This window comes from Squalius cephalus (genome assembly GCF_949319135.1).
Source record: "Squalius cephalus genome assembly, chromosome: 11".
Classification (NCBI taxonomy): domain Eukaryota; kingdom Metazoa; phylum Chordata; class Actinopteri; order Cypriniformes; family Leuciscidae; genus Squalius; species Squalius cephalus.
In genome coordinates, this window is record NC_137132.1 from 22989369 (window position 1) to 23006414 (window position 17046).

The following is a 17046-nucleotide window of genomic DNA, read 5'->3' on the forward strand; positions in this document are numbered from 1 at the left end:
CTAATATATATATATATATATATACATATATATATATATATATACATATACATATATATATATATATATATATATATATATATATATATATATATATATATATATATATATATATATATATGGTTTAAATGTTATTATCATGTTATAATAACATAATATAATTTGCCATGTCCAACCAAATGATTCTAGTGGACATTTTTTAAATACTGATCAGTGGACAAATTCATCATTCCCATCAAAGCCAATGTCAAACGTGATTGCAAATGGTCAAAAATACTTTAGTTTAAATGACTGGTTAATACTGACAAGCAAATCAATTCTGACCTGCAATGGTATTGAGAAACATCAGGTACTCAAAGTTCGAGATCTCTCGTCTTTGCCAGCGCTGAGTCATATTTGAGGACTTGAAGAGCTGACGAGGGGTGGCCAAAGAAATCCGCCTGCAACAACAACAAAAAAGCACAAAACTTCACCAATAAGCAGGGCTCAGGTCCAGCTTGACATTTGCTTTCATTTTCCTTTGATTATTGTGGACTTGGCTTGTTCCGCAAATGGATTATAACTCAAAATATGGCATTGTAACATTTAGCTTAAAAAAAAAAAGACAAAAGAGTACACCAGCTCACACACGCAAGGCTGTCACGCTCTTTACTGTGGTGTGTAATGAATGCATCAGTTCCAGCAAAAGAGATTCTTTGCAGATGACCCTAATGCGTCTTTGCTCTTGAAGTATATGCAGCACACATGCTAAAAATATGAGAACAACAGAGAATTCTGGTGCAGCGTCTGAATCGGACCTCTCTCAGAGATTCTCATTCACGTGCAGGACTTTCTTTTTTGTTTCATGTTTGTATCCTCCTATGTGTTTTTATTATAGGGACCGAAAAGCCTGGCGAAGTTGTTGTGGCCTGCGTCGAAACAACGAAATACAGGCCGATTGAAGGTAGAAGATGTGTTTTTTGAATAATTCGGTGCAACTTCCCTGTACTTATTCTGACTAAAAACAAGAGAATTAAGTACTTATTATTAGCCATGATAATTCATTGCTGAACATAATGAAGCATTAATACACAGATGAGCAAAACATGTTGGTCCTCCTCCTGTTGGTGCTGCCAAAACAGGGCCAGGAGGCCAGGCCATTTGGAGGCCAAGACAACACCTTGAACTCTTCATCATGTTCTTCAAACCATTCCTGAACAATGTGTGCACAGGGAGCATGATCCTGCTGAAAGAGGTCACTTCCACCAGGGAACACCATTGTCATGAACCTGGTACCTGGTCTGCAACAATATATAGGTAGGTTGCAAGTGTCAAATTTACATCCACATGACTGGCCGGACCCAGGGTTTCCCAGCAGAACATTGCCCAGAGCATCACACTCCCTCCACTGGCTTGTTGTCATCCCACAGAGCATCCCGTCCACGTGATGTAAAAGAAAACGGGACTCATCAGACCAGGCGACCTTCTTCTACTGCTCCAAGGCCCAGTTCTTACACTCGCGAACCCATTGTAGGTGCTTTCGATGGTGGACAGGGGTCATCATAGGCACTCTGATTGGTCTGCGACTGAACAGTCCCACACGCAGCACTGTGGTTGTGACACATTCCTCCCATAACCATCATTAAAATTGTGTGGCCCTTCTGTTGTCTCAGACTAGCCTTCGTTGCCCTGCATCGATGAGCCTTGGCGCACAACACCATGTGTACACTTATTGTGACTAGTAGCATGGCACTAGACTTCAGTTGAAATACTCTAAAGAATATGGATTTATTTGGTAGGGTCAGTCAGGGACAAACATGCAAAAACACCCATGCCGCAAGTACTTTAACTACCTCTACCTCAAAGTATTCCAAATTGTTGAACAGCAAAGGAGTACACTCAGGATCAATCGTTTCTGACATTTGATGTGGTCATCATGCTAGACTTTTAAACAAAATAAAGACGAAGTAAACATTGTTTTGAACAATATTTTGAAAGGCAACCACGTGCAGGTGTTCCAGAGAACTAGAAACAGACTTGCCTGGCCTGTGGAAGGCCGTAACTTGTGCCGACGCCCACGCGAGGAAGACTGTAGACCACCTTCTTCACTGTGGCCTGATCGGGGAAGTTAAACATGACGGACGCTGAGGGAGGCAATGATGTCACATGTTAAACAAAGGCCTACAGTAGAGCACATCAAAATATAAGTAAACATTTCCACAAACGGTACAAAGACTTCAGAATGGGTAAACAAATCATTCAGTCACACACTATTCTCAATTTTGAGGACATAAATTATTATATAAAGAAAAGAGCTGACAAATCTCTTAAGTTAACACAGCGGTCTGTTACTTGGGGAGCTACTTTGCAGCACTATTATGACAAAACTCTGTAACTATGCACTGAATCTGAGGAAATGGCTTATATACCTTTTGATTGGTTTGTTATCAAATTTTGATTTTGACTTAAATGTGTAGATATTTTGTACTTTACTCCTTTGTAGTTTAGAATAGCTCACTTATTGGGCTTGTAGAGGGGGGATTTATCCATAAAAAAATTGTCCTGGGTCAGTGGTCCCGTATTCCAAACTGTTGAAAGAATTTCCATGCTGGTTTATGCTTGTTTTGGTGCTAGTCTCACTGGTGAACCATCATATAGTCATGCTATTCACTAGTAAAATGATAACAGATAATAAGTCAATACGTTTTATTGTTCATGATATCAATGGCCGGTTTCACAGACAAGGCTTTAGTCTAGTCATAGACTAAAATGCATGTTAGAGCTGTTTTAAATGAAAGCAACTTGCACTGATATATCGTAAAATATGTCAGTGCCATTGTTTTGTCTCAAGAGGCACATCAGTGATGTACTTTTTTCTAAAGTACGTTTAAAAAAGCTACTTATATGTCCTAATTTAACTAAGGCCTAATCCTTACAGTAAAATACTGTTAAATTTACAGTTTTTGGAAGTGAAACAGTAATTGTATAATTTACAGTGAAAAAATGTAAATTGACATTCCCAGAATTCCCTGCGTGACACTACATTGGGGTTTTATGTTACATTTAATGTTGTTAAATGAATGTTTATTGCATTTTATTGCAAAATTTCATGCGTGTTACCATGATGGTGTTTAGTGTTTGTGTGAATGACACTGTGCAGCTTCTATATATTTGTATACTCTGATTCATCATGTGACTCTCATCACCACAGTGATTGGTGGTTGTCAATATATTACAATTGTACAAAACAGAATTAGTAATGTCATAGGTTGGTAATTAACGTTATATCAGATAATGAAATGTGTTTTACTGTAAATTATAAAACCTTTTCTTTTTTTACTGTAAAACTTAAAATGTTGCTACCATATTTTTTACGGTAAATTTCTGGCAACCACAGCTGCTGGGTTTTTACCGTAAATTTAAAGGACTCTTTTTTTTTTTTTACAGTGCAGTGTTGACTTTTTGAAGCTGGTAAACTAAGCATGTTTTGCTGGTTTAGAAAGTTTTGAAAACTCAGCAGAACAGAGATCTAGAGCACTAGAAACTTTGAGTGGTCATTGTTTTGGAAAACACTATAGGACAGTTTTACTTCTGTTGGCCATGAAGATCTCAAGCGCTGTGTTCTGAAGCAGGAAGCGTCGGGTGAACACTGCTCGGATCTCGCTGAACATCCATTTGCCGTGAAGCCCCTCAGAGTAGACCAGCACCTACGCACAGGCGAAAAGGAAAGAGATTCGTTAACTCAACTGCAATCCAACAGATTTTCCAGGCTGTTTTTCAATACAGTGTCACACGTGTTATGATCGTTGCTCGGGAAACACATTCCGTAGTTGCAGTTTGATTGTCACTCCAATCATAATGGCATGAAGCCACTTTGACGGAGCACTGTGAAACATTCCATTCCCATCAGAAATGTTGGCTGGAATCTACTGAGTGACAGGCCAGGCTTTGATAGGCTTCTCAAAATGGAGGCATCTCTAAAAAGACCTAAGATGCTGCTTTCTGTTGATGATGCAAAGGGCCGTCTTTCCACCTTTCCTCTATTTTGTTTGACACGTCTCTCTCACTGGGCTGTTGGAACACAATCCCTACGGGGGTAAAGGCGGCTGCAAATAATCCATACTAACACAGGGCTGGGGCAAGAGGGGGATCATTAGTGAGTTTCTCCTCGGAGAACCCCGGGGACCTCGGAGACTGGATCAAGAGCTTCATCCTGACAGGTGAGAATGAGCCAAACTCCATTCCCCACCTACCACTTTAACGGACCAAGAGGTACACACACACACACACAAACACATGCGTACACACTCACATTCTTCAAGCCCAAAAAAAGAGAATGGTTTGTGGCACATAGATAAGAGGCCATTTTGGGTGGGTGCAAAGGTGAAGAAAGGTTTTGTGGTAGAGGAAAGGTTTGGGACATTGTGTACAGTAACTGTGAATGGGAATCGGTTAAGGTTAGCACCTAAAGATAATTCATGAAAGCCTCCACCAACCAGACTGGCCTTGCTTAGTTTCTCCCCAGAATAATTCTCGGCACTGACACAGAAGAGCCTCCTGTCACATCAGTGGCTCTAGGGATCAATTAAAAATGGATTATATCAAATTGCTCACCATCCACCACTGTAGGTACTCCATACAAACCCCTAACAACCAACGCTAGATATAGATAGGTTCGCCCTGGCTGACACCTCGACAGAAGTGAACTCAAAGAGCTGTCATAGATAGATTGTGTGGAAAACAGCAGTTTAGTGGGTAAGTAGTTAGAAGAACCATTTTGGGAGATTTGGCATTAGAGGTTCAATGACTTCCCACATGCTGAGAGAACAATGGAGAGAACAATAGTAGCACAAAAAAAAAAAAAAAAAAAAAAAAAATATATATATATATATATATATATATATATATATTGAAGGGAAACTATGTTCAACCATAAAAAAAACAAAAAAAAACATAATAATAATAATACATATTATTAATATAATAATGACAAATGAATCATAAAAACGGTAATAAAAACAAATTATTGTCAAATTATTGACAATAATAAAAACAAATGAATGCAACATTATTACAATAATAATAACAATAGTTAATAATAATAAATGTAATAATAACAATATTAATAAAACAATGCTAAATCAACAATACTAGTACTACTACTACTACTAATAATAATAATGATAATAATAACATTGTTAATGATAAAGATAAAAACAATCATGATTTCAATAATAATGCTAAAACAAGTAAAAGTACAACAATAATAAATATTAATATAATTCTAAAAACTAAATGACTATATAATGATACAACAACAACAATAATAAATGTATTATAATTATTAATATTAGTAGTAGTAGTAGTAATAAAGTATTATTAATATAATAATGATAAACAAATAAATCATAAAACAGCAATAAAAAGCAATAAATATTATTAATATAATTTTAAAAACTAACTAAATATGTAATACCATAACAATAATTATTTTATTATTATTATTATTAGTAGTAGTATTAATAATAATAATAATAATAAAACAAATAAATCAATTTAGAAGAAGTTGTTTTACATCTGAACAAAATGTGACGTGCTTGCCCCCAATAATAATAATAAAAAAATAATTAAATAAAAAATACAAGACCTCTTTGTGTTTCAGGGGACAAATTCAAATGTATATGCACATGCCCTCGCCTGTCTCTTCCTGTGACAAAGCGCAGGCCAAAGGGTTAGCCGACAACAAAAGATACTGCTGGAGAAAAAGCGTCTCAAAATAGGTCACATCAGAAAAAAAATTTGTCATAACAACGGAGCTGGCACATCAAACATCAACAAGCCAGTGCCCCTGTAGACACAGAGGTCTCTGACAAAGTGCAGTCGTTATTCTCTCCCGTCTTTTTGTTCTCATCGTGGAGAAACAGAGAAAACGAGAAAGAGAGAGAGAAAGAAGGACGGAGGCCCAGCTGTAAAAAATGGCGCTTAATGAACCTGTCTGGCTGGGCTGTCCGCTGCCTGTCAGAGGTGTCACAATGGTGACGAGTGTCAGGAGCGAGCGGCTCCGGGTCCCGGGTCCCAGACAGGCCTGCCAGCTGGAGGCTTCTGCCCCAATCTAATCACAGGCTCCAGGCTTTTACCTCACTGCGCACACACAGCTATACCTAGCTCACGTTTGGATGGTTATGTCTGTTGTATATGCAGCTGTTACGGTTGTAAAAGGTTCCTAACAGATGCATATTAGCGTGTTTATTGCATCAGTGGAATAATCCAACTGTTTTGTTGTCAGTGCAATTTATTAATTTGGCTACTGTAAATAAACACCAGACCCCTATTGACAATCGGCCCCCACAATTCTTCTCGTTTTGTTGGTGTTAACAGCCATTATTGAGCATGACATCCAAGGCAAATCTTTTTCACCATTCTTATTCTTCAAAGGACGCCCCGAAACTGCCCGCCCGAATGAAACGTTATGACAGGGGTGAATATATCAAAAAGATCTGTCATTCTTAAACCGGACACAATTTTTCACACAGCCCCTCGAGAGATGAGTGCAATCCCTCTCCATGTCAAATGTGTGCTGAGTCTGGCCGGGGATATAACAGCCAGCATGACTGATATGTTTATAAAGCCGGTCGTCTGTCGCACTGACAACCTGCCATCATAGCACCTCTGCTGGGCTCTCTGCAGATTTGTCTAATAGGCTTCCACTGCTGGGACTGAATGAGTGTGTGTGTGTGTGGAATGAGAGAGGGGAAAATGTGTCCAGAAAGTGAGAGCACTTGTCTCATCTCAAGAATGGTGACTACTCCCTATGGTGCGCGAGAGAAAATGTATATATGAGCTAAAGAGGTTCAAACCCCACAGCCTAACAGTCATTTTATCTGCACACAGATACATTTAAAGGAACAGCGCACCCAAAATGTTTAATTCTTTAATTAAACATTAAACCCAAATTTTGTTCCAAACCATGTGACTTTTTTCTTCTTCTGTCTAACACACTTGGAAAAATGTACATAATGCTTGTTCCAAAAGCTAAAAAAAACAAAAAAACAAAAAAAAAACACCATAAAAGTACCATACATTTATATTACATGTGATTACATCTAGAGACTCAATAATATTATTAATAATAATAATTAATATATGCAATAGATTTAAAAAAATAAATCTTTTATAAATAAAAATGATATTTTTCTCAAAATATTCAGAAAAAAAAGTCAAATTATTGCTTTAGTTAGGCTGAAATTGAACTTTTAAAGTGCATTCAAGTGTACTGTGGACATGTCTGACATGCGATACATTTCAAATTCCCTAACTAGCTCTCATTCAGTTACGAAACGTGAGAACCTTGGGTAACCTTTTTTTTTTTTTAGGCTGTTCCTTTAAAGAGATTAAACAGAAATTAACCAGACCTTTAAACCAATCACTGCCACTCAACGGCAGTAATGGACACAGTAAGAAAAGGCTGACTGACTTTTGTAGCTTGTAAAAGGCTTTACTGCATGCAGGGTACAGTGTGTCTGGTGTAAGGGGCAGCTGAGTTTGAAAGCAGACATGCTGTGGCACTGTAGGTGTAGAGAGGAAAGACCAGCACAGTATGTGACAGTCTTTACCAAAGGGCCTGTTTTTGAACAGGTGGGGGTCTGGACTGTTTACCGCCGGCTGTTGCTGGCTTCGGGCTTCAGGAGAAAAAGCACAGGATGACAAGGTGTGACTACTCCAGTCTGCTCACTATGAATGTGTGTGTGTGTGTGTGTGTGTGTGTGCCCTATCACCTAGCCTTGTTGCTGCCAAATTCATGCTTGCATACTTCTTCCTCAGAGCTGCTGCTGCCCTTTCAATCTTAATTTACATCACAAGGATTTTTTGGTTAATGTATCCCCATACATGTGCTTCAAAATATGACTTAGTAATGAAGTGTTTGTAATCAAATATGCGAAGCTGTGTTCTGATTCACAGGGTGTGTTCTAATTCACTTAACTTGAAATAATCACATTTTTCAAAAAAGTATGAAGCGTTTTTAACATTGATCATAATAAGAACTGTTTCTTGAGCACCAAATCAGCATATTAGCATTGATTTGTGAAGGATCATGTGACACTGAAGACTAATGGCTTACAAAAATTCAGCAGCGCCATCCGAAATAAATTCTATTGAAAAATGATATTATTATCATATTAGAATGATTTCTGAAGGATCATAAGACACCAAAGACTGGAGTACTTGCTGATGAAAATTCAGCTTTGCATCACAAAAATAAATTACATTTTAAAGTATATTAAAAAAGAGAACCATTATTTTAAATTGTAATAATATTTCATAATATTACTGTTTTTTTTTTTTTTTTTTTTTTTTTTAACTGCAGGCTTGATGAGCATAAGAGACTTCTTTCAAAAACATTAAAAATAGTAATGTTTCCAAACTTTTGACTGGTACTGTATATTATACACACTTATACATACACAGTAAAAACAGTAATAGCGTATGTATGTACACACATACAGTACATATATAATTTTTCACTTAAAAATGTCTGAATACTTTGTGAAGCCCACTTCGTTGGACAATTGGAGCGTATAGTTGAGCACAAATATAATAAATCCAAAGTAAGATTTGTGAAATTCATTGATCCAAATCTCAAACTGTTTACCAGAAGTTTGTGTATATCCTTTTAAAAGATGAGAAAAACTCATCTGAAAGGAAAACACACACACACACACCCATGCACATCAAAGGCTGTATTTCCCATCTGATCTCTCCTGTTTGTGACATGTGCTCTAAGGGGTGAAAATAAGCAAAATTTAAAATTCCTTCAGATTATCAGAAGCCTCTCATTGGACGTTCCTCACGGAATCCATTTTTCAGCCCCAGTAAAGGGGAATGGCTCCCTGAGCAGGTATCTCCGGAAAGAGGATGTGGTTTTTGCATAATCACTGTCAACACACATTTGGGGTGTGCGAGAGTGTGTGTCGGGGTGACACGGTTTCAGTCGTGAAGCGAGACTGCGGTGATAAACGGATGAATATGAGCTCTGCTCGCTGCTCAGATCACTGCCTAATATGTCCAACCCAGTTTGTCAATAGTGGTTTTGCTGCAAGGGCCGTATTTCAGGCATGCTCTTGAGGTTGTGCGTGCCATGAAAACAGATATGTTGGTGATGGTGGAATCTTCTTGCGGTCGAGCCATTTTGTTTTCCATTAAATATTGGTTTGCTGGGAAATTAGAAGCTCATTAAAAATCAAAATGGCTACAAAAAGGAAACAATGAGCAGAAAAAGGCATATAAATGTCCCCGTAGGCACATATACACACACGCGGCTAACACTAATCTAGATAAACAGCTTGAGAGGGCTTGTGTTAAGGGCTTTTTAAAAAGATGGAGTGTAATTTTCTATGGGGTCCATTTGCTGAGCCCGCACTAATGGCCCTTCTTAAGAGACTCATCACGCTTAAGATGACTGGAATCGCACTGGCTTGATGAATAGCCTCTTCAGTCTGACAGAGAAATCGCAAACAAAGCTCTGCACTCATCACATGGAAAAACAGTAAGGTGGAACAGAAAGAGATAAAGTACATGGCCAAAAATCTGTGGAGATCCCCTATCAACGAACAAGTTTGGCTAAATTGGGTAATGCTAAGTGCTTAATATCAAACAAAAGACTAACAATCTCCTCATACTGTATTTTCTGTAGAATTGCACATACCTTCTGCTTCAGTGTCAAGATATTCTGAGCATAAAAAGAGAGATCCATAGAGATGATTTGATGAATCTTTTGCATGTGGAAAAACTTGTCTAATCTGCACAAAGGATTTTTCAGTGCCTGACCTCTCTGATGCTTGTTAATGGGAGCGAATCCCTGCAGCCATGTTCCAACATCTAGTGGATAATCATTCCAGATTTTTATTGCTGCAAACGGAGGACAAAGTCTATATTAATGCCAATGGTTTGGAAATCAACTGTTCAGCTAGCACATATTGATGTAGAGTAGATAAAGGAATGGATATACTGTATTACACAAAAATGCATCTGGAAACACGAGTATGAGGGGGCTGTGCGATACACAGTCTTTGCACCATACAATTAACAAGATGTTCGACCGGCTGTTGTGAACATCACACCTTCGTCTATTATTCTTTTCTCCCAGAATCTAATAATATCCACCCTAACTGTGAAGGCCTCCTCCCCAGTGCCAAAAGATGCACTTTGAAGATCCCTGTACTACAGAGCCCTCCTTCCAAAATATAATAAAATAAAATAAAATAACACAAAAATATGCTGGCACAAAAAGTAAAAATATTAGCTGCTAGCACTAGAATGTGTATGCTAGGAAGTCTCTGCGTTGAGTGGGAGGGGTGTTGCTTTCATCCTCAGGGGTAAGTCAGAGGGAAACAGAGGAGGGTAATCTGGCTGTTGAGCATGGTAGATAATTTGCACTTGATCCCCTTGTAATTATATAGTTTAAATCTTTTTACCCTCACTAATCCAGCGGCGTATGGAGACGTTTTCCGGGCGGCGTTGAAGGGGCTGTTGGACAACCCTCGTCAACTTATGTCAAACGCTTTCCTAGAGGATTTCGGGAGTGGGAGGAGAAGGCTGGGGTTGATATAATTATTTTGACTGTGTTTATTTCATGCGCACACGTACTTTGCATATCACTCCCCACCATGAGGAAGAGATGGAGGTGGAGGAAGTCTTGAAAGGAACCGGATGGAAGGGGGAACTAAATACAGTTGATGTTAAAACCAAGTATTGCAGTTAATTCTCACAATTAATTGCAATTTTTGTGTATTGCAATAACTTGCAGTATCTTTTCAGAGTAATCATTAATCAATTACAAAATCAATAAATACTTAAAACTACAATGCCTGTTTCTAAATGTTTAATGCTGTAATATTAACTGATAAGAAAATCTAGTCATGTAGAATACAATGAGGAGTTTGCGCCAATTTAATAATAATCTTCTTTTTTTTTTTTTAAACAACATTCACTTGGAGTTTTTAGACATTATTTGTTTTCAAATCTAGTCTATGCATGTTGTTTTAGACTTAATTACACAATGTAATCAGTAGATCATAATATTGCAGTCAGACACAAACAGAATCTCCGGGTCCTCGATGACCCGGGGTTGATTGCTCAGCTGAAGCACGAGGGAGTGTTACGTACATGTATGTGCTCTCGGTGGTATCCCTGCCGGCCAGCGGGACAGCGGGCCATCTTGCACGCCTGCCAAAGCTGACAGCCTGTGACAATCTGCTTGGCGTGCGGCTATTTGACTAATTACACTGGATTACAGCATATTAATGCAAGCTGTTTTCTCCAGGGTTAGTGACCTAGACATGCTAGCTCCAACACACGCTAAGCACACAGGAAAAAAAGATTTTTCTTTTGCGGAAAATGAAAATAGAAGTTACTTCACTACTTTGTCTTAGTTGATCAGTGAAAGTGTATCTCAACTGGAGGCCTAAGTCATGCTGTCTCTTCTGAACCCCCATAAGGCCGTTCCCATATAACAGAGAGGGAAATACAGAGATTAACATTTCTATATGTTTCCTTTTCTCTATCCCTGATTTGAAAAGGGAAATGCTTGTAATTTGAGCACACAAAAGACAGCAACTTTCTTAAGTGATTTATTACTCATAGGAGTAAATGTTTCCCAAAGCTGGATCATAGGCATTTTCTCATTGATTGTGCTTTTGTGCTGAAATGAGATCTTGATTAATGGTGGAATGTCACATGGGAGAGATTTGGTCTGTAGGATAAAATCTTTATTTTCCAGTCATTTCCGCTTGAGAAAGTCTGGGATTTCTCCAAAACGAATCACTTGCTAGCATGTGTGTAAGACATATCTCTAAATCAATACTACTTGAAAGTGGAGTATGTTTTTTTTTTGTACAAAAATTGGCTGAGTGAAAGTGTTAAGGATTTTTCATTGAGCCTATTTGGAGGTTATAACTGTCTTTATAAGCAAGTCATTAAACCATTCGCTCAACCAATTCGTTCTAAACACTGATTTATTTAGGAATGAAACAAGTGACTACATTAATGAGTAAGCCACTGGTTCCTTCCCAGTGAACCACTGAATCATTCAATCAACTGATTCATTCTGCAGACATGCCACTACTGTGTGTAGTTTGAAAAGACACTTAGCAACACTGGCTCAACCAATGGCCTGAGTTTGTGGGTGGGACTATCGGTTTCCCTAACCAATAGCAGAAGGAGGAAGTATTCCTATAGAAACCAGCTTGATTTGTTTATAAGTGAATCATTGAATCAATTGATTCATTCTGCAGACATGCCACTACCATGCATAGTTTGAAAAGACAATTAGCAACATTGGCTCAACCAATGGCTTGGGCTTGGGGACCGTACTATCGGTTTCCCAAACCAATAGCAGAAGGGGGAAGCATTCCAAGAAACCTGCTTGAGAAGAAATATTTTTACAATTGTCGTCGGTAGAGGTACATAAAACGCACAACTTTTTTTTTTTAACTCAAATAATTTTTTAGTAGTCGTCAGATGGTGAAATTCTTTTTGGCAATCAAAGTCTCAAAGTACTGCTTTCTCATAATATCCACTGGGCCTGCAATCTATTCATATGCAATGGACAAAGTAAGCACACACTGTGTCTGGGCCTCTGCTATCAACAAAAATGGAAGCCGAGACCTTAACAAAGGCAAAAGAGGAGAAATGAGGCGTACAATGAGTGTGTTTAGAACACAACGACTCTACCGATTGTGCTAAACCAATCCCAGACTTGCAACAAAGAGAGACTGGAGCTTTGCTATTTGTATCCTCTCCTCTGGCTCAAGCGCAGTGTAATAATAGTCTTAAAGTAGGCATTGTAGGAAGAGAATACTTGAGTGGCTTACACAGGCAGTCTTATGAAACATTTAGGCAACGGTTTCCAAGGGTCCAAGGAGGGTGGAAGAAAAGGTAACGCGGCAGAATGGTCTTCTAGCGTTCTGGCGGCCTTATTGTACAGAAGTCACATCAAATTAACTCTGAGGGCCATTTGGAGGGCCTTTTTCTCTCTGCCGAGCTTTTCAGAACAGATTAAGCTATGAAAACTTCAGAATTACTAAAGCACCTATTAAGCATTATGCTCAGTCCTTTCTTCAGCTCTCCCTTTGAACACGATTGAATGCACTGGGGCGTTCAATAGACTCCGAGAGGAGAAAGACTGGAGTTATTGGGGAGGAAACATGATGACAGAAATATTTAAAGGATAAAGAAGACTGCCACAGAACTCATGATGAATTGACAAAATGTGTTTACAAATAGCCTCTGCCAAGCTTAAAAATGTACATGAAAATTCTGTTCATTATTCTCATCATCACTGGAGCTCAAACTATAAGCCATTGTCAAACTCTGGATTGTATAGAAGAGGTTTCAAGATAACAGGCAAGTGTTTTTATAACTGTTGCATTTATGGTTTCTTGTCCACTACCAAGCTCTGCAGGGGACATGGAGCTAGAGCAGTTCAAAGCAGCATGGAAAGAGCATGAATAGTAATTGTACTTAACAGGATTGGAGAGGGTCCTGACAGTGGCTCTTGAGACGCAGGTCGTGTGGCGTTAAATGGCTGTCACCCACTCAAAGATCCATGACTTGGGAAAAGCCCCTGCTATTGGTGAGCACCGGAGCTCACATGCAATGTCAAGAACAGGGTCCCGGCAACTTCAGGCAACTTGGAATATGTTGTTCATTAAGTCCTGAGGTCTTGGGTCTCTAAACTTCAGGACTTAAGGAATGCAGACTTAGGTTTCAACTAAATGTTATATAAATATGAAGCAAGGACATCTACTATAGGACAATATTAGTGAGAGATTGGTTGTTCTTTTGCCCCAGACTGTAAGCTATAATGAGACCTCAAGGGGAATCTGCCTATTAAAACAGCAGGTATCTAACACCTGACCAGAAAAATTATATTGACCGTAGCCCTTTCAAAACATCCATACAAACAATATAGAGCTTTTGCACTCAAACTCCTAGCCTGCAAATTGCCCTTCAATACAAGGAGAATGATAATTTGGGGGACATAGAAGACATATATCAGTTACTATAGACTAATATTGCCCTTACCCCTTAAGAAAACATTTTAGAATTAAAAATAAATGATATAATAATAACAACAATAATAAAATCAATAGCTTTATGACATATTTTTCCAATAAAGGATGTTTTTGAATGTCTCCAAAGGGAAGTTTTGTCAGACTTGAGCTCACTTTTTGGTGATGTATTATATAAACACCCACAATCCTACAAAAACTTCTAGCATGAAGCCTCCTTAATATGGTCCTTATCAAATCTCTAATTGGATTGCCAGTGCTTGGAAGGAAAGATTCTGGGCCTTCTGCCTTTTATCCTTTTGTATTCCTATCAGCCACAAAATACCAAAACAATTGGATTGGGATCAAATGGACTGAGAGCTTTTTTGTTCCCCCAAACACAACAGGTTGACTAAAATCAGACCGGGCAAAAGCCTCAGCCCTCCGTTCGAAGGATGGGGAAATTTGAATTTCACAGGGTCTAAGTGACGTATCGAAACAAAGCTCCACACTGGCCATTGTTTGGCCTTTTACCAGTCAAGTCTTAAAACAGCAACATGGTGCGCCATTCAACCCAGAACTCCGGTTCAGACTTCGAATGACATTTTAGAAAGAACAGTCCTGAATATAACCCTTCAACTTTACTGGATACATTATGAACGACTAGAGGAATGAGCCATCGCACCTTGGTCACGTCCTGTGTGCTCGAGGAGTATCCCCTCATCTATTCAAATGCCAAAATAAACCCTCCCCTAGCACCAACATCAATCACGTTAATTACGCCAAACACCATAATAACAATAATTACAATAATATCTCATTAAGAAGGAGAGAGTGAATGACAGAGGAGAATTAATAGCAGGCAGGTGTACAACACGCTGCAATTATGGAGCCTGAAATTAGTTCATCGCCCAAAGGCAAACCGAGAAGAAAGAAAGAGACTCAGAGAGAGTGAGATGGAAGGAGGGAGGGAGGGAGGGGAGGTGGAGAGGAAGTGGGACTGAAGTTTCACAAGCCAAAAAGTATTAAATAAAAAGAGAATTGCAAATAAGCAAATAAAAATGTCTTAAATGTGTAAATTAGGGGGAATAAAAAAAAGGAAAAAGAGAGGAGGGGGAAGGAAAAGCAGCTTTTCCTGGCAGAGTTGTGGGCACGGATGAAAGGGGAGCGGCCCACCGTGATCAAGGGATCCACAGAGCTCTGCGGCAGCCATCAAGCCTGCACCTCTGCCGTCGACTGGCAGCGCATCCTTCTCCTGCCAATCATTCATTACGCCAAGCCGGAGTCGTAGAGGAAGCTCCTCCATGCCTTGACCTATCATATTACAGCTTCTGTAAACGGCTAATCCTCGTTCGTCAGATGGTGTCAACACCTCCGCCTGTTTTTGCACGCTCTCACCCCCGCCAACAGACAAATTGACACAATAATAAAATAATTTGAATTTCAGCATAGTGTAGTGCAAAAGTCAGAGCATTTACTGTATATTGCCCATATTTGTTTGAGTGTATATACATATATATATATATATATATATATATATTTTACATATAACACACACACACAAGGGTGCATTAAATATACACATGCATCCTTTCTAAAAAAACCTATTATTTCTTTCAAAAAAATCTTACTGACCATATATATTTGAAAGAAATTAATCATTTTTGTTTCAGCAAGATGCATTCAATTGATCAAAAGTGACAGTAAAGACATTTATAATTTAACAAAAAAATTGTATTTCAAACAAATGTTGTTCGTTTGAACCTGAAATTAGTTTCTACAAAAATATTAAGCAGTTTTCAACATATTTTTATGTCACAATATCACTATTTTTTACTGTATTTTTCATCACATAAATGCAGCCTCTCATCTAGCTTCTTGCTTTGAAAACACAGTGGAAAATATGACAAAAGATGATAGTATTCAATAAAGTTACATTTATTATTAATAATAATTATTGTAATTAAATGTTACTGTTAATTCAATTGAACTTTGGTGTCTTTTATCATTGGCAACAGCAACTGTTTTAAAAGCAATATATATACGTATATTAGCACATTTTTACTTGATTTATCAATTTATAAAAATCTGAATATAAAACGCCAGGCTGCTGAATGTTTTATGGTAAGAGAGCACGTGGTCATCAGGATGGCTCTTTTAGCCTGAGGGCTGTTCCAGCGTGCAGTGAGAGCCCTCGAGGCAGGAAGCGGCATGTCAGCTCTTCCCTCTGCCCTCTCCAGGAGTTTCAGCAGGAGCTGAAACACACCTACTGAATTTTGATTATGGAAGCCAGCTACCTCAACCACTACATTAATGAGGCCGGTCGAGAGCTGGAACCCCAAAAATACAACAAAACACTCGAACAGGAGGCCACTATACATGTATTAAGCTTTTGCGTCTGTGATCTTAATGTGTGAGTGATTCAGATGGAAAAAAGCTAAATAGCATTAGCAACATAGCAAAATCCTAAAATGCTTGCAAAAGTGCTTAAGTTTCGCAATCAACATAAACTTCAAATACTAGAAATGTACTAAAGTTATCCTCTGAGGATTAAGCAACAAATCTGCCGCTTTGAATCTGTTGTAGGCTACAGCAAAAAATGTAAATAACGGATGCTAGCTTTGTTTAAAAGAGGCTAACCGATTAATTGGTTGGTTATTTTGTCATGGCCTGTTCTTAAAAGCACCACAGACCATAAAATGAGCTGCCTAATTCATTTGGCCCTAAAATCAGACTTTCACATAAAGCAGAGGTAAGGATATCAATCATTTTAACCTTCACCGAGGCTACATGTCAGCGTCACAAAACAGCTCATGTGGTGTTAATGAGCGTGTAATATAAAACACCAGCCACTAGCTCCATATGTCGCAGCATTATGGAAAACAGAGTCTTGCTTCTGTTACCAGAGAGATTTAAAGAGTTTTAGTCTGACATAGGCTACTCAAATTTAACATATCAGTTTTTTAATAGTATCAAAGATAGGATTCAGATCAAAACTGCAACAAACTTTCTGCCTAAT

General features: G+C 38.4%; 1 protein-coding gene and 1 long non-coding RNA gene across 8 annotated transcripts in view; one reads left to right on the forward strand and one right to left on the reverse strand.

Annotated features, from left to right (window-relative positions):
* LOC307166689 overlaps positions 1–17046 on the forward strand; it is a 428201-nt gene that overhangs the window by 358102 nt on the left and 53053 nt on the right. The gene's annotated exons all lie outside the window — the stretch shown is intronic.
* nbeab (neurobeachin b) overlaps positions 1–17046 on the reverse strand; it is a 270853-nt gene that overhangs the window by 50685 nt on the left and 203122 nt on the right. For all 7 annotated transcript variants that reach the window (XM_079885173.1, XM_079885172.1, XM_079885176.1 and 4 more), the window contains 3 exons: positions 3569–3686; positions 2021–2123; positions 325–440 (listed from right to left, as the gene is read on the reverse strand). In XM_079885173.1, the coding sequence (XP_079741299.1) occupies positions 325–440; positions 2021–2123; positions 3569–3686 (337 nt within the window). The remainder of the gene's footprint in view (positions 1–324; positions 441–2020; positions 2124–3568; positions 3687–17046) is intronic.